The 18,211-nt window shown below is 48.9% G+C and overlaps 2 protein-coding genes across 3 annotated transcripts in view; one reads left to right on the top strand and one right to left on the bottom strand.

The window, feature by feature from the left end:
- The window catches only part of Wars1 (tryptophanyl-tRNA synthetase 1), a 29,134-nt gene extending 25,135 nt beyond the window's left edge, over nt 1-3,999 (bottom strand). The window contains exon 1 of the mRNA XM_052185035.1: nt 3,906-3,999. The gene's annotated coding sequence lies outside the window, so the exon portion shown is untranslated. The remainder of the gene's footprint in view (nt 1-3,905) is intronic.
- A 106-nt stretch (nt 4,000-4,105) lies between these two features.
- The window catches only part of Wdr25 (WD repeat domain 25), a 129,297-nt gene continuing 115,191 nt past the window's right edge, over nt 4,106-18,211 (top strand). For both annotated transcript variants that reach the window (XM_052185034.1, XM_052185033.1), the window contains exons 1-3: nt 4,106-4,147; nt 7,777-7,883; nt 8,445-9,270. In XM_052185034.1, coding sequence (XP_052040994.1) covers nt 8,473-9,270 — 798 coding nt within the window. In that variant the 5' untranslated portion in view covers nt 4,106-4,147; nt 7,777-7,883; nt 8,445-8,472. The remainder of the gene's footprint in view (nt 4,148-7,776; nt 7,884-8,444; nt 9,271-18,211) is intronic.

The following is an 18,211-nucleotide window of genomic DNA, read 5'->3' as shown; positions in this document are numbered from 1 at the left end:
GTCTTAATTTTTCTTTATCTTTACTACCTTGGGAACAAACTCTCAGGCCTTTGCAGCCATAAGAACACAGGAATGCCGCATCGTCTCTAGCTGGCCAAATGTGCTCTTAACCAAGGTGCAGGTGGACAAGGCCCTCTCTGTTCTGAGTTCTAGACCAGCATGGGTCATGAGCCTTGCCATCCCATATGCTACCTTACTGAAGCTGGGACGGTGTGTCTGCACCTTCTATCAGTCACTATTTCTATTGATACTGGAAAGGGTGGGGACTGGGCCATCTGGAGTCCTGTTGGGCCAGTCACTTTATCTTTAAAATGTTAACTCTTGGAACTTTCTAACTTACCTCAAGGGCTGTTATAGAAATAAACAAGAAAAAAACTGACATAGGAACACACTACAAACTTACATAAGCAAGATACTTGTATATCTCCGGCCTTGTTATTCCCGGGCTAGGGAGTGAGGGCTCTAGGGACACACCTAACGCAACTTTACCTGACTGACATTACAGGAGGAGCCGCAGTGCGTGCCTGACTAGTGATGAGCGCCCTGACCTGGCACCTTCATCTACACTTTGATCTAAGTTCTTCTATGCATCAAGCCGCCTGAACCTCAGCAGAATCTTGTGACAGATCTGTCCCCCCAGCTCACGGATATAGAAGTGTGTGACTGCAGAGTAATGTGCTGTGTGCTGTATTCTTGGGGATACATGAACAAATGTCTCCTCTGTTCTGAGAACACCCCATTAGGCATGGCACTAATGTGTCCAGGGTACTGAGCCAGTGAGTGCTGTGCCCTCTGAGCCCTGCCCCACTTTGAACCCATGAGTTTTCCTGGACACACAACTCAGAATCAGTGGTGCCATCCAGGCCCACTGCAGCATGAGTGATGGCTCGTGAGAGCTACCCAGAGGGTGCCGCACAGCCCGAGGGCAGCTAGGGTAGTCCGAGCTTCTGAGAGTCTCTCTCCGCAGTCCTTACTACTCAAGTATGCTAGAGGAGAGGGAGGAACTTAGGGACTCTGGTTAGTTTCAGGCATTTCCTGAAGCTAGTAAGTTGTTAACTTTCTGAATTTAACGAGCTTCCCCTTGCAGGACAGGACCTTTACTCCCCACATAGGACATCCTGCTGTGTCACCTTCCTGACAATATCCTGTGCTATACAAGCTTCCCTGCAGGATGGAAGGTTTCAACTGGAGGACAAAAGCTTGGGTGATCTGAGCCATTGCCCCCCACCTACCTACCTCTCAGTCAGATGCAGTGGAGATGCCATCTGTATTTATCCATTGATTAAACTTGTTCAACACCACCATTTTCATACAAGTCAATGAACTCACAATACCTAAACTAGGATGGGACAGCAGCCACTGAGGATCATTTCACCTGATTCCCAGAGAGGGAAGTTTGGTGACGGGCTGACTTGGAGAGCAAGACCTTATGGCCGAGTAGTGGGAGGAGTCCTGAAGCCAGGGAGTAAGGAGACCCCCAGCCCCTGCTTCTCTATGGGCATATTTGCTTGGATCAGATGAGAGACATGACTTCTAGACACAAAGGGTAAGCGAATGTCCCAGTGTCTTAGAAGAACAAGCTACAACTGTACATCCTGTTGGTTTAGGGAAGTCACAAGAATCTGCCTGAGGTTCAAATCCAGAGAAGTCAGGCTCTGGTGTCAGAGACCATCTTAGTCATAGGCTCTCAGTCCGAGTTCTGCTCTTTTTCCTCCTGTCCAGGATCTCTCTCCCTCCTTTGTTTGGCCTCTGCTCTCTCGGAGAGTCAACCTCAGCTTTCCACAGCCATTCCCGACCACTGCAGCCCTGGAACACTCCTGTCCTACTTTGTTGTAGCACTTCCTCTGCCACTGAGCTGGTAGAACTGTCATTAGTGAGGGTGGAAACCAGCATGCATTCCTACTATGTACTATGAATGACTCTCCTACATCAGTAAGCTCAACATCCTTTAGGCTGTTCTCTTATATCTTCTTTGTAAGTGCAGGTTTTAGCTGGGCATGGTCGTTGGTGTACACCTTCAAATCTAGCTGAATGGGGGACTGGTAAATTTTAGGCTAGCCTGGGCTACAAAAAGTTGAGTGGGTTCAATGTCAGCCTGGGGTTATAAGTAAGAGTAAGACCCTGTAGTGACACGCTCGCCTACAAAGGCTCCTCCGCCTGTAATTCCCTTTTGAAGGCCCTTTAACCTACAGCTCATTGGGAAAAATACCATTGTTCTAGATGCCACAATAGGCTCGTAAAGAAAAGGGCACATTACAGAGTGAGCAGATAGGAAGGAGAAGGATTTGGACCATAAGGAAACCATCGCATGTAAGACGCACAGACTCTGCAGCCTGAGGGGAGAAGGCAGCAAGATTTTAGGGGCAGCTTGCAAAGAGGGTGGTCTAGGAAACTTTCTAGATATCTTGGGACGGTAGTCTCAAGGAATAGATGAATAGATAACAGTAGTTTCTTTGACATGATAGCAGAAGACAAAACCCCTTTAGAGCAAGCAGTTCTTTACACTCTTAAACTTGGGGAGAGATGACGGTCTAGTTAATGAAAGGTTATTTTCCCAACCAAAGGCATGGGGGATTGAACCCAGAGCCTGGGACATGCCAAGTAAGCCTTTCAACAACTGAACCTCAAGCCCAGCCCCATGAATCCTACCTTAAAAGAGAAAGACACTAATTTACAAAGACGGACATTACAGACTCGTTTGTCACAATAAGAATGCCAACGTATTCAGACACTGACCACTTAGGGAGGCCAAACCAGCTGGAGCTTTGAAGAGGCTGCAGGGCAAGCTCTGAATGCAAGCAGCTCACTGGGCACCCACCCGCTGCATTTACTCCTCAAAACCAAGGGCATGACCTGAACTTGAGTCAACTAGATGGAATAAATGCACAACATCCCAATCCTGACACACACCCTCCTCAAGTCTTCAGCACTTTTATACAAGGTAGGTAAACCAAACCAAACTAGTGGCACAGCAGAAAAGAAGCTGTAAGCCTGGCCAAGAAGGCAATACATACCCTGGCTGTGTAGTCCCAGGGTGCTCACGCTGGACAGCTGAGCATATGAGAATGCCCAGCCAGGTGAAGGTCTTTAATACTCTCCTTTTCCCCTTTCAGTTTCTTTCTTTTTTTCTTTTTCTTTTTTAAACAGTCTATTGTTTTTCTTTCCTGCTTTGCCACACCCTTTCAGTTTCACTTATTGAGGGGTTTCCTAGAATTCACTCAGGTTCTCAGAAACACTGTAGCCACTTGACCAGCTTCTTCCATAAGCAAGTCCAGCCAGTGGCTATCTAGTTGGGCTGTGGGAGGAGGAGGCGGCTAAGGCCAATCAAATTCTCAAGAGCCCTGAGCTACTACTTGTCATTGCATCAGCTGTCCCTTTCTTCAGGTTGACCGACGTATGACCTCCCCACCCTCTTCCTTCCCCCACAGCATCACTGCAACTGTGTGTAGTGTACCGACAAATAGGGCGGGCATATCACTACGTACATCACTGCCTCCCCGAGGCAGTCTTGCTTTGAAGTTGGGCACTGCAGCGGAAAGATAGGAACTCCGAGTTCAGAGAGCATCGGCTATTAATGTTGGGCATAAGCTACCTATGCTTTGATAAAACCGTGGGCAAGTAGCGTTCCTTCTCTGCTTCTCTTTCGGACTCCTCACCTATGAAACGGGTACCAGGAGCTTTACAAACACTTCATGGCGGGAACTGCTGGAGATCCTCCAGGGCAAAGCCCAGGCGGTGGGAACCGATGACAGGCTGGGTGGGCGGCGCCACCGCAGCCTCCCGGTCCCTCGTGGTGCCGGTGCCCAGAGGAGAGAGCCGGGTTCCTAGGTGGATCCTCAGGGCTCGGCGCCACCTCGGCATCCCTCCCTCGCTCCCGGCGCAGTGACCACCCTCTCCTCACTTACCGGCGGCCCCCGTTCGCCCCTACCAGACAGCACAGCTAGTTCAGCCACCGGTACCTTCTGGGCGTCCGTGGAAACACTAGCCGGCTGGAACAACTTCCGGTCTCGGCATGTCGCCATTGGCTGTCCAGACAGAGCCCATCTCTGATTGGCTGAGGTTCCCGGCGTCGTGGTGGAACGCGACTGGGCGGCCCGAATGCTGGCCGGACCGCTGTAAGGGTGTACCAAGCGCTTCCGTGTGAGTGGTGAGCGGCGGGCCCGGGAGGGAGGGGGCCGGGACCTGGCGGCCGCGTGCTTCCCGCTTCTTAGCTCCGGGCTGAGTTCTCCTCTCGCCTTCCTTTTCTTCCCGTTCATCCTTAGAGTGCTGTGCTGTGAACTCTTTACCCATTAGTGTTGACAGCTTGGCTGACTTCTTCATCCTTCAATGCCTGTGTCTGTTTTGTGTTTCCCATCATGGATCTGTGGCCTCTGGGGCAAGATCCGTGTTTTAATTTCTGCCCACATCAGCTCTATCACAGTGCTTAATACAGAGTAGGAAAACTAGGACCCGTTTGTTGAACGGGAAAAATCCGTCTTTAACTTCCTCAGCTCCCGGTCCCATCAGCTTGCAGTCTACAAATAAATCAAGTTTGAAGGTTCTTGAGCAGTGAGCAAAACACACAGGACACCCTGCCCTACGTATCCGGGCTCCCTTTAGCTTTTTAGTAGTATTCTTCAGTCCTCTTTACTCTTTTTCCCATTTAGCCTCTTCCTCTTGGTTTCACCACACCCCCTTTTCCCTTGGCAGTTTTTGGACTTGGATACAAAAAGACAACCACCGTCTCCTAAACCTCCTGCATCTCTCTCCGCCCTCTCCCTCCGTGTGTGTTTTCGTGATTCACCCTTGACTCCTCTGAATTGGCATTGCTTCTGTTTTAGTCTCAGTATTGTGGTCACCTTGGTTCCCTCAACCTCTCCAGAGTGTTACACTGGTTATTCTGAGTTCCATAGAGAAGATGGAGTCCTGGGCCCAGCTGGCCCGTACCCTTTTCCTTTTGAGTTCACATGTCCATGACGTCTTCTGGCTCACAAGTGGAGTGAGGGATTTGTTTGCCTTCCTAGAGCTTGTGAGTGTACTGAGTGAAGGCCATCACTTGCTGTTTTGCCTACTGTAGCAGATGCTGAGTGAGTGAATGAAATCTGTGTGGTGCAGTGCATCGGGTGTCCGGCCCCTTGCTGCCATTCATTTTCTGAGGAGCTTGATGGGCCACAGTGCTCTCAGATCTGCTATAGGCCTCTTTCGTGAGTCTACCCTGCAGATAACCGTGTAGCTGAAAACCCAAGCTGTGTGTGACTGAGCTCTATATAGTATGGTGGTGGGAATCTGATGAGTTCCATTTGAGGAACTCAGGAGATTGGCTGAATACGTAGAGATCAAATTATTTGCAGAGCATGGGTCTATCTGTGTGTAGTCAGTCTCCAGTGGGATCTTAGTTTGGTTGGAAAGTGGAAAGCTGGTTTTAGAAGTCCTTTATAGAAGATGACTCTAATGTGGACATTGTTTTGTTTTTTTTGGGGGGGGGGAGGCGTTGCGCAACAGGGTTTCTCTGTGTAGTCCTGGCTGTCCTGGAACTAACTCTGAACTCAGAAATCCACTTGCCTCTGCCTTCCAAGTGCTGGGATTAAAGGTGTGCGCCACCACCGCCCAGCCAAATACGGACATTGTTACGTGCCTGGATTCCGCTGCTGGCAGGAATGGTAACCACAGGCCTTGGATGAGGAGCAGACTTAGATGGCAGTGGGTTCTTAGGCTGAGTAGTGCCATGAGGGGACAGATGTGAAAGGCTTTGATTGGGATGTTGTAAGCCCAGTGTGTGATCTGACATTGTGACATATACTTGTAATCCCAGCACTCAGAAGGCTGAGACAGGAAGAGTGGACTAAGACCAGCCTGGCTTACCTAGTGAGTACTTGTAATGGGGCTAGAGAGGCTGATCCATTAAAGACACTTGCTTTGAAATCATGAAGACCAAAGTTCGAATCCCAGCACCCATGTAATAATCCACTGCTTGTTACTTCCTTGTAACCCAGTCCGTAAGAGGTCACAGACAGGGAGACTACGCCTCGAATAGATGGAAAGCGAAACGACACAGGACTCCATCTTCTGGCCTCCTTGTATGTAGGAGCACAGGTTTGCACATTCACATAGGCATGCATACACTCCCACCGCAAACACACCCAGGCTTGCACTCTGTCCCACTCTGCCCTCTGCTGGCTGCAATGTGCTTAGCACTCTTATTTTCTTTCTGTACTCAAAGAATTAAAATACTGAGATCTAGACCAAAGCAATTCTTACCGAGAACCAACTGATAGAAATTTGTGAATGCTCAGAATTCCAGGAAAAAAAATTAAAAAGGAAATTCAGGATGCCATGATTAGAATTGCTCTTGCCACAGTTGGGTAGACTGGTGCCTTAGGACCTGATCCTGGGCTTTGTGCATGCCAGGAGGGTGCTCTGCAGTTGCTCTGCTTCTCCAGAAGAGGCTTTTTTTTTGGTTTTGTTTTCGTTTTTAGAGACGGTTTCTCTGTGTGACCCTGGCTGTCCTTGAACTCACTCTGCAGATCAGGCTGGCCTTGAACTCAGAGATCCACCTGCCTCTGCCTCCAGAGTGCTGGTATTATAGGTGTATACCACCATCTCCAGGCTAAAGTTGTTTTTTTAATTTTTTTTTTCCGAGACAGAGTTTCTCTGTGTAGCCCTGGCTGTCCTGGAACTCACTCTGTAGACCAAGCTGGCCGCAAACTCAGAAAGCCACCTGCCTCTGCCTTCCAAGTGCTGGGATTAAAGGTGTGCACCACCAACGCCGTCTAGGTTTTTTGTTTTTAAAGACAGTGTCTTGCTATGTATACCAGGGTGGCCTTGAAATCATAATCTCCTGCCTTAGTTTCACAAGAGCCAGGTTTGCAGGTGGGTCTAGCTCATTGTCCTCTTGCTTTTTTCCCCTACTTTCTCCTCTTCTGCCTTGCAGTGCTGAGGGGCAAACCCAGAACCTTGCATGTGTTAACAAGAGTTCCGTCAGCGAGCTTTAGCCTTAGCCCCACAGAAGTTTCCATTTAAAAAATTGTATGTAAAGCCAGGTAGTGGTAGGCCTCGGAAGGCAGAGACAGAAGGATCTCGATGAGTTTGAGGTCATCCTGGTCTACAGAACAAGTTCTGGGATATCCACAGATACACACACACACACACATACACACATACACACATACACACACACATACTATAATTATGTCTACTTATTAGGAAATCCATTTTTTTTTTTTACTATTACTTGGATTTTTATATATTATGTAATGTTTAAATTAGGGTTAACATCTCCAAATATCATTTCCTTTTTTTTTTTTAAACTTTGTTTTGTTTTTGTTTTGTTTTTGTTTTTTTGTTTGTGTGTTTGTTTGTTTTGTTTGTTTTTTTTTGAGACAGGGTTTCTCTGTACAGCTCTGGCTGTTCTGGAACTCACTCTGTAGACCAGGCTGGCCTCGAACTCAGATATCCGCCTGCCTCTGCCTCCCAGAGTGCTGGGATTACAGGCGAGCGCCACCACCGCCCGGCAACTTTTATTTGTATATATATGGCGTGCATGTTAAGGCACATATATTGAGGTCAGGGGACAATTTTCTTTTCTTTTCTTTTTTTTTTTTTTTTTTTTTTTGGTTTTTTTGGGACAGGGTTTCTCTGTGTAGTCCTGGCTGTCCTGGAATTCACTCTGTAGACCAGGCTGGCCTCGAACTCAGAAATCTGCCTGCCTCTGCCTTCCAAGTGCTGGGATTAAAGGTGTGTGTCACCACCACCTGGCCAGGGGACAATTTTCATGAGTGGATTTTCTCTTTCTACCAGGCAGGTTCCAGGGATCAAACTTAGACTTGAAGACAAGCGCCTTTAATCCACTGAGTCGTCTTGCTGGCCCAAATATCTCATATTTTTTAGTTTCCCTTCTTAAAAAGGTACGTTTTCTATTTTTAGTGATATGCATGCATGTATTGCTGGTGTGTGGGCATGTACACGTGAGTGCAGGCAGTCATGGAGGTCAGAACAGTGTTGGATCCTCAGGAACTAGGGCTACCTCTGGTTGTGAGTTGCCCGAGATAGGCCAGAGGACTGACTTTGGATTCTCTGGAAGAGAGAGCAGTATGTGGTCTTCACTGAGGTACCTCTCCTGCACCAAACATGATTCCTTTATGTGGGAATATCTGAAATCCTCCCCCCCCCTTTTTTTGTTTTGTTTTTTTGTTTTTTCGAGACAGGGTTTCTCTGTACAGCCTTGGCTGTCCTGGAACTCACTCTGTAGACCAGGCTGGCCTGGAACTCAGAAATCCGCCTATCTCTGTCTCCCAAGTGCTAGGATTAAAGGTGTATGCCACCACTGCCCGCCCTGAAATCCTTTTTTATCCTTTATGTGTTTGTGCTTGTGGAGTTTGATGTCTTCAACTCTCAAGGGGGACTTCCTGCTCCGGAGTGCAGAAATACTCCTGTGTTAACGGTTGCTGACTCTTGATCTTGTTTAGTTCTAGGAAGTCACCTTTGTGTGACTATATGGCCTCGCTGGTGGCATATGATGACTCTGACTCTGAGTCTGAGGCTGACCCTGCCAGAAGTGCGGATGCTGCAGGGCAGACAGGTGACACCTCTGGTCTGAGCAGACCTTCTGGGATGGGGTTTGCATCTAGTGCAGTGGTCGTGACCAAAGAGGGGGCACAGCACACAGGAAACACTCCTGGAACAGATCTGGGGAAGCAACGCCTGCCACTGGCTCGGCTCTGGAGAAGTGACACTGGGTCTTGTCCCAGCCAGAGGCTACAGTGGCCCTCAAAGGAACCTGAAACCACCTTCCCTACCAGTGACCCTCCTCGGCTTTCTTTGTGGGTGAGCCGAGCTCCAGTCGGCCATGTGCCCCTAGCAGCTGCCTGTCTTAAGCCACTAGAACCTGCCTGGGATGCCCTCAGACCTTCTTCTTATGATGAAAGCAAAGTTGAAAGCATCACTGGAAATGCCAGCTCTTCTCAGAGGAAAAGGGGTGAGGACTGTGTGCTTCCCTATATCCCCAAGAGACGAAGGCAGCTGCAAGCGCTGACTCCAGAAGCAGGTGGGGGCAAAGCTGTAGCGCTCCCAGGATCCCCTGCAGAGTGTGCCCCAGCCCCACTCTGCGTGACTCCCACAGTGTCTGAGTTCATCCAGCCATATTTGAACAGTCAGTACAGAGAGACTACAGTCCCCAAGAAAGTGCTTTTCCACCTTCGAGGCCACAGGGGCCCGGTCAACAGCATCCAGTGGTGTCCAGTATTTAGCAGGAGCCACATGCTTCTCTCTGCTTCCATGGACAAGACCTTCAAGGTAAGATGAGGGAAAACAACTCCCAGGCTCTTAGGTGTAAGCTACTGGGATGCTTTCCTGATTGGAGTCAGGCGGGCAGTGGGCGGGCACAGGCTACACACTCCCTTTGGGAATTTCTGTAGTCCTCTTTGGTACGCTGGAGAGAGTTCTACATGATCAGCCTCAGGTCTTTGGACTTTGCTGCCTTGCCATAGCACTGTAGTATTAAAAAAATTTCAGTGTGACTAGATGATAAACATTTTACTTCAATTGATAGTAATACATATATATTTTAATTTCAAGACGGTGTGTCTCTGTGTTGCTTTGGCTGTCCTGGAACTTGCTCTGTAGACGGAGGTTTGTCTCGAACTTACAGAGATTGGGATTAAAGGCTGCACTAGTGCTGCTCAGCATGTATATTATTTTAATTCAAGTATGCCATAGTTTATTTCCTTTCCTGTGGTTGGACATTTTGTCACCTTTAGTAGCACATCCCATGAACTACACTGCTGTAAGAATGTTGCTACTTATATCTTCCCCTGCCAGAGCCTGATATTTATTTATAGAGGGTCCCCCAAAATAGTGGTTCAGGCTCGCCTATAAGGCTTATAGCCTGTGCGTGCGTGTGCGTGCGTGTGTGTGTCTGTGTGTGCCTGTCTGTGTGTCAGAGAGAGAGAGAGAGAGAGAGAGAGAGAGAGAGAGAGAGAGAGAGAGAGAGAGATGTAGAAGAATGTTCTATTGTCTGTGAGGTCAGGGAAATTAGACATTTGTTTTCAGGGGGATACAGGTGTTTTGGCTTTTGTTTTTGACAGGCTCTCATTGTGTGACTAGTCCTGGCTGTTCTGGAACTTACTATGTAGTTCAGACTAGCCTCAAAGGCAAAGAGATCTGCTTGCCTCTGCTTTCTAAGTGCTGGGATCAAAGACATGTACCACCGTGTGGTACGTGTCTTAGCCTGTGACTGCAACTTACAGCCAGCAGAATAAATAAGCCTGAGATGTATGGAACAAATAAGATATAGGGGCTGGAGTAAAATCACATCTCCCCCAGTGCTCCCAGCACTGAATACTGTTTCTTCTAATGTTTTGCTAATAAGCGGTGTTGCCTCTTCTTGCTTCTCCTTGGAAGAACATTACTTCCAACAGCCTGTACAGGATAGCTGGCCTCTGGGGGTCTCCCTCTGATGTCTTGTCTGTGAAAGGGACACTTATACCTGTGTCACATGATCACTTGAGAAATGTGTTTTCAAAAGCAGGTAGTGTAGGCTGGGGAGGTGGTTCATTTAGTAAAGTGCTTGTAGTCATGGTGGTGCATGCCTTTAATTCCAGCATTCATGAGGTAGAGGCAGGGGGATCTCTGTGAGCTTGAGGCCAGCCTGATCTACAAAGCAAGTCCAGAACAGCAGCAGGCTTGTTACATAGAGAAACCCTGTCTCAACCCCTCCTCACAAAGAGACGGCTTCCTACCTGTGAGCCTGGCCTAGGTAGGTAGAAAGAGGCGGGTCCTTCGGGTTCTCTGGTCAACCAGCTTAGCTTATTGGTGAAGTGTAGGCTGGTGAGAGACTCGGTCTTAAAAGTGAAGACTGGTGCCTGTCCAAGTTGGGGTTACTATTGCTTTGATGAAACACCAAAAGCAAGTTGGGGAGGAAAGGGTTATTTGGCTTATACTTCTACACAGTAGTCCATCATCAAAGGAAGTCAGGTCAGGAACTCAAACAGAGCAGGAACCTGGAGGCAGCAGATGATGCAGACTGTGGAGGGGAGCTGCCTCCTGGCTTGCTCCCATGGCTTGCTCAGCCTGTTTTCTTATAGAACCCTGGGCCACCAGCCCAGGCATGGCACCACCCACAATGGGCTGGGCCCTCCATCATCAATCACTAATTAAGAAAATGCCAATAGTGTTGCTTACCTTATGGAGGCATTTTCTGAGTTGAGGTTCCCTCCTTTCAAATGACTCTTGCTGTGTCAAGTTGATATAAAGTATCTAACATAATGCCCGAAAAGCAACAGTTAGGGGCTAAAAGCACTGAGGCAGGGGAAATCTCTGAGCTTGAGGCCAGCCTGGTCCACAAAGTAAGTCCAGAACAGAACTAAGAGCAAGGTTCAGTTCCCAGCAGCCACATGACAGGTCACAGCTGTCTTCTGTAGATCCACTTTCAGTGGATCTGACACCTCCATACAGACAAATAACATGCAAGTAAAACATCAGTGCATGTGAAATAGAAAATGTGAAACATAAATAAATAAAATCAAAAAAGAAACAGCTGAAGTTATCCTCTGACATTTACACGGATGTCCACATAAACATGTGAGCTCCTGAACATGCATATATACCGGTATACACACCCAACTACAAATCCCCTCACAAAAACCAAAACACCTATTACAGAGCTATACCCATAGGAGCTCATGCTGGCCTCGGTCCACTCTGTCCTCAGCATTCTCAGTTATCTGAGTCCCTTTGTCTGTAGATTATGTTTTGAGCCCCAACCTATCAATACCAGAAGGCATTTTCTCAAGGGAAGAGGGTGAGACCCAAATGCATAGAAGTGAACTATGTCTGCAGGTGGTGCCTCTAGATAGACACTTACAGACTATGCAGAAACTCCTGTTTGGCTCCAGGAAGGCTGATGTGTTCTGTTCAATTCTTTGAGCCAGGCTTTGGAGTGTCTGTGGTGCTGGGCTGTGTAATCTATGTGAGGGGTTCAGTGGTCTGGGGTGGCTCGTAGCAATCCTGAACTGACCCAGAACCCTGAGAGCCTCATGCACAGGCCAGTAGGCCGTGGGGCCTGTCTGAGGGTTCCTGGCCATGTCTGGCTGGCTCTGGAGTACACAGGACACCCCTTGTCTTTGAGCTCACCTGATTGCTGGAATTCTTCCCTCCTTTGTGCTGTCTTCTCTAAGTTCCTTCCCCTTTGCTTCTTGCTTGGCCAGTTTCTACTAAATAGTCAAGACCCAGCTCAGAACAGGACCGATGAAGAGTACTTATCTATTCTGTGGTCTGAGGGTGGGCAGTGTGCCAGGAGCAAGAGCTGCATTGAGCCAGATGGGCATGTCCTTCCTGTCAGGACCCTCAGCATGCTGTGCGTGTGTTAGCCTTCCCTCTTCCCACAGTCCCCTGTGCACTGTCCAGTGCTTGGATGTGGAGTCTCTGCCTCTTAGATGAGCCTGGATGCTGCCTGGGCTCCTTCTCCAGCCCTCAGAAGTAATGGTGGGGCAGTGCACACAGGGTGGAGGGGTTCAATTTACAGTAGGCCCGTATGCCCTTGGCAAGGAAGGCCTGAGGGTTCTCTAATAGCACGAATACCTACATGATCTGTGTCTCCAGCATCAAGTGTGCTCCCGGTGGGAACTTAGCTGTGGTTCTAGAATGGGCACTACAGTCCTTTCTCTAGGTCCCTAGAGAACAGAGGGCAGCCTGGCAGGTGTGGGGTAGCACAGTCCAGCAAGAAGGTGGGAGGGGTTGCCTTGAACCTATGATGCTGCCTCATGGAGAGATCAGGTGTTTCCTCATGGGTGCCTGTACTGCCTGTGCACTGATGGGAAGAGGTGGATCTGAGCTCAGGGAGTTGGTCTTTACCTGAAGGCCCCATCAGCAGGACTGAGCAGCTTGGCTGCCCTGGGTCATTACTGACAAGAGGCTTCAGTTTCCTGAACAGGTAATAGATGACAGATCCTTGCTGCTGTTTGTTTGTTTGAGTTCAAGACCTTGTGCATAAAGGTGAACACTCTACCACTGAGCTATATTCCCACCCCCATGATGAGTGTGTGTGTGTGTGTGTGTGTGTGTGTGTGTGTAGGTGGAGGACAGAGGGCACCGTGGATATTGTTCCTCAGTTGCTCTTGGCCAGTTGGCATGTCCCAGGGATCTGCCTGTCTGTTTCCCCAAAGCTGGGATTCTAGGATTATCGGACTCTGCCTGGCCATTCACAAGAGTTCTGGGAAGTGAATTCCCACCCTTTGGCTGGTAAAGCGAGCACTTTACAGGTTGACCATTATGACTTTATTGTTTAAAATTTGTTTACTTATTGTATACGTGTTTGTGAGGGGCACATGCATGCTATGGTACATATCTGGAGGTCAGAGGACAACTTTGGGGAGCCAGTTCTCCTTCCACTCTGTCACTTCTGGGGATTGGGCTCATTGGCAGGTGCCTCTATTTGATGAACCATTTTGCTTACCCCAAAGTTTTTTTTTTTAAAGACAGTATCACTAGGTAGCCCTGGCTGCCTTGTTACTCATTATGTAGACCAAAATGGCCACGAACTCACAAAGACCTGCCTGTCTCTGCCTTCAGAGTGCTAAGATAAAGGCGAGTGTCACCATGCTCTGTGATGGCTTTTAAAAGAGAGACAGGGAGAGTTGGCACCTTGGCTCTGGGTGTGGTGAAGCAGTGTGCCAGGACTGGTGTGACACTTCACAGCCAGAAGAGGTCGCAGTTGGCCTGCCTGGAATGGGAAGAAGCCCAAGTTTAGGGCTGTGGGTGGGATGCTGATGTGTGGCCTGTCCCAGGAGGCATGTGGGCAGGAGGTGATGATGCTAGTTTGAGACTCTTTGGCTGCTAGGAAGCTTCAGAGAGTGCCTCTATCCTCCCATCTAGTTCCCTAGAACATCCAAGGATGGCCTTGGGCAAAGACACTGGCTGTGGTTGAGTGGTATCAGTATTGACTATGCATGCTAGGATCTGTGCCTCCTGGTCTTCCTACTGAGAGGTCATGAAAATTCAGGTTTCTATAAGCCAGAGGTGAATGTCAGCTGGAACCCGAGCTGAGGCTTCAGTAGGACGTTTACAGTTTTAGTGATGAGGGTTGTCTGAGTAAGTTCCGAATGCAGACTGGATAGTAGGAAGCAATATGCTGTGGTGGGAAGATGGGTTAGGGCATGGAGGGCTCAGCTGGGCACCTGAGGGTGGAAGTCCCACCCTAGGCCTGCAGGCTGGCATGTGGCCTGCTGATGGAGTGGCAGCTGCTTCTCCCTTCCTGGTGTCAGAGATGCCTGTGGTTGTAAGCACTGGGGTGTTCCTGCAGGCAGAGGTGTTATGTGTGTACTTGGTCTTCCTGGCCTGGATGCTGGCACTCAGGATGGGGACACCTGGGTAGGACCTGGCATGTGCTCCTGGCACTCAGAATGCTGGGGCTCGGCTCCCTTTCCTGCTGGCGGTGGCTCACTGGATCTGAGTTGTTCAACAGGCTGTGAGCTGTGTGAATGAAGAAGTCACACCAGACCCATTTTTATATTCTCTGTAGCATCTGGCATGAAATTTGGTACATGTTAAGTGATCAATGAAGATTTAAAGACATTTTTTGAATTTCACTGCTTTGATTTAGGAGGGTTTTCGAGTGCACGTGCAGAAATCCTGCTCACCTCTAGGGGGCACAGTAAGACTTACTATCTTTTGCCCATCCAAGCTTCTAGAATGTGGTAGAATCCTTGACTAACCGTAACATTTACCGAGATGATTTTTCTCTGATCCGGAGCAAACCAGCTCTGTCCATCTGACTGATGTGAGGACTGCGGAGTGCTGGTCTTTCATCGCCGTAAAGCTCGGCTTTGGAGGCACACATTTCAACTAGGCACATTATGGTGGAAAGATACGTATTTTAATATGCTCTAAATGTTCTGTGAGCTGTAAAATGTGCTTATATTAGTTTTGAAAAATTTACAGCCAAAGCAATTAAGTAAAATAAAACAATGAGTCACAGGCCCCGCAGCGCCGCTCTGCTGTCTCAGGCGGTGATCCTCCTGGCCTCCTGTGAGCGCTGAGGCTTTCACGGCTCTAATCCCAGCACAGATACCTTTTCTGCTCTTTTCCTTTCTCGGTGAACTCGCTGGGCTCTGCATGTTTGAACACCCACTGCACGTAAAGGTAGAATTCAGCCTTTGATGCCTTTTCTGAGGGAAAAAGACAAATACAGCCAGCCCTGCCTGTCTGTCCAGGCAGGGACTGTGCTGAGCCCCTAGGGGCCTCCCTGATGCATCTGTGTGCTTCCTGCTGTGGGGGACGAGCTCTTACACAGGCATGTCTGTACAGAAAGCATGTGAGTTACATGCTGTTAATTTGCTTTATTTGCTCTAGATTTTTCCTCAATAACAAATAGCAACATATTGTTAAAAAGCCAAACTAGTGCTTATTGGGGAGACTTTGCCGACTCAGATAAGTGAGATACGAAGGAGAAAAGAGACCTCGCTGCTGGTATGTCCCCGGCCATTGCTCATCACGGCCGCCCTGGCCTGGCTGCTGCTGCGTCCCACGTGTGGACACAGGCCAGCTGATCATGTGCTGTCATGCCCTCCACCACATTGTCTTTGGTATTGTTTGTGGGGCTGGGGTTATAGCTCAGAGGCGGAATGCCTGCCTAGCAGGCAGAAGGCCTGGGGTTCCACCCTCAAACAAAGCCCCCACTGAAAACTGTCCACAGACATTTTTCTGACTGTCTCTTTCCTCACACTTGCCCTTGTCTCTTCTGTGCTGTTTCCTGTAGTGTCTGGAGTCCATTTTAAATCAAGGAGTCCTGCAGCGATCACACTGTGCATAAATGCCATCTTTGCTGCTGCCTAATGCGATGAGGATGGGCTTCGCCTGTCGGGCTTCAGCAGAAGGCCTGTGTGGGAAATGGACCCTAAACTGGCTAGCCTTTGGGGCATGTCTCCACTGCTGCTATGTACTGCTGTGACTTTGCATAAGACTACCTGGTCTCCCCATCCCCAGGTGTCACTGGTAAAGGAGAGAGAATGCCCATCAGTGAGGACTGTTGGCACAGATATGGAAAGAAATATCTAGTCCAGTCCCTGGCATAAGCGAGAATTTCCCCCTTGTACGCATATTGATTGGTTAAAACACAAATGTGCAAAAAACACCTCAGCTAGAGTCTTCTGACTTAATGTAGTTCTGCTTTTGTGAATCTCTTCATAGTTTGTTTTTGTACATATGGATTTTTAAAGAGTTTCATCCTCAGTGTTCCTGAGATAAATACTTTTAAAATGCACGCAGTTTCTGAGATCGATGCTCCTGAGCTGCCTTTGCCGTCCTTTGGAGTGCTGCCAGGTCCTGCTGAGGCCAGCCCACTTGCCAGGGGCTCACACTGGCCACTGCATGGTAGACAGTCAGTCGCTTGAGTGCAGTCAGCCTTAGCAGTGCTGGGGAAGCAACCGCCTCCCTCAGGTGAGCTACCTTCAGAGAGAGCTGAGAGCTGGGAGGTAGAGGCGGGTGACCCCAGCTGGTGCTGCTCACCAGCTCTGTGGTGACCAGGAGCACATGAGGGAGCGGGGAGTCAGCAGCTGCACCGGGTCCACCATGCTGCTAGACACAGCTTTTAACACGCTTTACCACAGGAGCTGTAACTTGTTCCTGGTGGCACAGCAGGCAGCATGTAGAGGGGTGGGGGTGGGGCGATACAGACACTGAGCAAAACCGGCGAGCTGTTCTTCCTCCTCTTCCTCCTCCACCTCTGGAAATGCCCAGTTGAAAAGCAGCCCCTCCTCCCAGAGGGGCCCAGGCTCCCTCCAGCCTCACTCCTGGGCTCTGTAAAGGGGCAGGGGGGCAGAGATGATTTCCATGGTGGCTTGAATTTGCATTTTTATATATTACAGGATCTTGCTGATTTATCATTGTTAGTGGATCTGATTATATTAGGGTATCGTGGATGTGCTTTGTAAAAAGTGATATATTTCACATTCAAAGACAAGGAATTTATGGATCCAAGTGCCAGAGTGAGGGTTTAGTTCAGTTTTGAAAGAATTACTCTTGATGGATTTTTACGAAATGAGGCTGAGAAGTGATTTGGTGCGTGGAGGAAGGAGCCGTGCATGGAGCGTTATGCAGATGATTGGCAATTTATTCTGAGCACAAGGCAGAGCTGTTGGAAATAAGAGGCGCAGCTGGGTAGGAGGGGCGGGCTGTGGTGGTGGGCGTCTGGTATTTGGGGAGCAAATGATTAACAGTGAGTGCATGGAGGGTAATTAGGTGAAGGTGAGGAGAATTTGTTGTGTGTGTTAACACGCGCGCGCACACACACCAGCACATGGAGAGATCATCTGGTCCTCCTTTATTTGCCAGAGACCAAGGGAGGGGAAGGCAGTTGCCCTGGGGTACACAGTTCTGGGGTCTGTTTGCTCCTCTCTTCCCTCTCACCTTCCTTGGGAGGTTGAGAGTCCCCATGTTGTCCTGCCACCGATGGCTTCGGTGTTGATAGCCAGGCTGCAGAGCCTCTGGGAAGAGAGTTGTAAACTTCTGGGCTGGAACCTGCTTTTCGTGGGAGGTGAAGTGTTTCTGACACCCTCTTCCCTCTAGTGAAAACCGAGATGAGTTTGAGGCCAATACCAAAGACGCTTCTGGTTCCCTTTGCTCTGAAAGCTTGCAGTCCTCAGAACAAGCATGAGCTGACTGAGCAGGGTAACCCTGTGTGCCCCCTGCTCGCTCTCTGGACGCCTCCGTGGTTGACCTTGACCAGCTCTGTGCACCCAGGACAGTGCATGTACAAGTGGTGCCAGGCACGAGGTGCTGGCCTCTCTGTGGGGAGCCGGTCTCAGCCCGTCTCATCCCATGTCATTAAGGGGAGAATAGAGCAATTTGGAAAAATGCTTTTAATGTAATTGAAAAATGCAGATTGCAAAATTGGCACACTTAGGAGTTGAGACAGTCTAGTGAATTATTTCTTGTTGCTTTTAAAACTTGGACAGAGAAGACTCTTAAAGGAGCCTGTCTAGTGCCCGGTGATGGTGAGGTCCTTGGTGTCTTAGAAAAGGGGCTGGTTCTATATTTCATTTTGCTTCATTGTAAAAGTGGTCAGATTTTGAGAAGAAAATGGAAGAAATTAAAAGCCCTGCATGACGGCCATAATGCATCATGACCCTCACTGTCTTCTGAGTTTTTTCCCTGAGTGGACCATCAGGCTCTAATCACACTATCGGGACCTCTGTAACCCACACTACAAATCTTTGAGATTAAAGTTCTTTCTATAGCT

Source organism: Apodemus sylvaticus, chromosome 6, assembly GCF_947179515.1.
Source record: "Apodemus sylvaticus chromosome 6, mApoSyl1.1, whole genome shotgun sequence".
Lineage (NCBI taxonomy): Eukaryota > Metazoa > Chordata > Mammalia > Rodentia > Muridae > Apodemus > Apodemus sylvaticus.
This window is presented reverse-complemented; position numbering and strand designations above follow the sequence as displayed.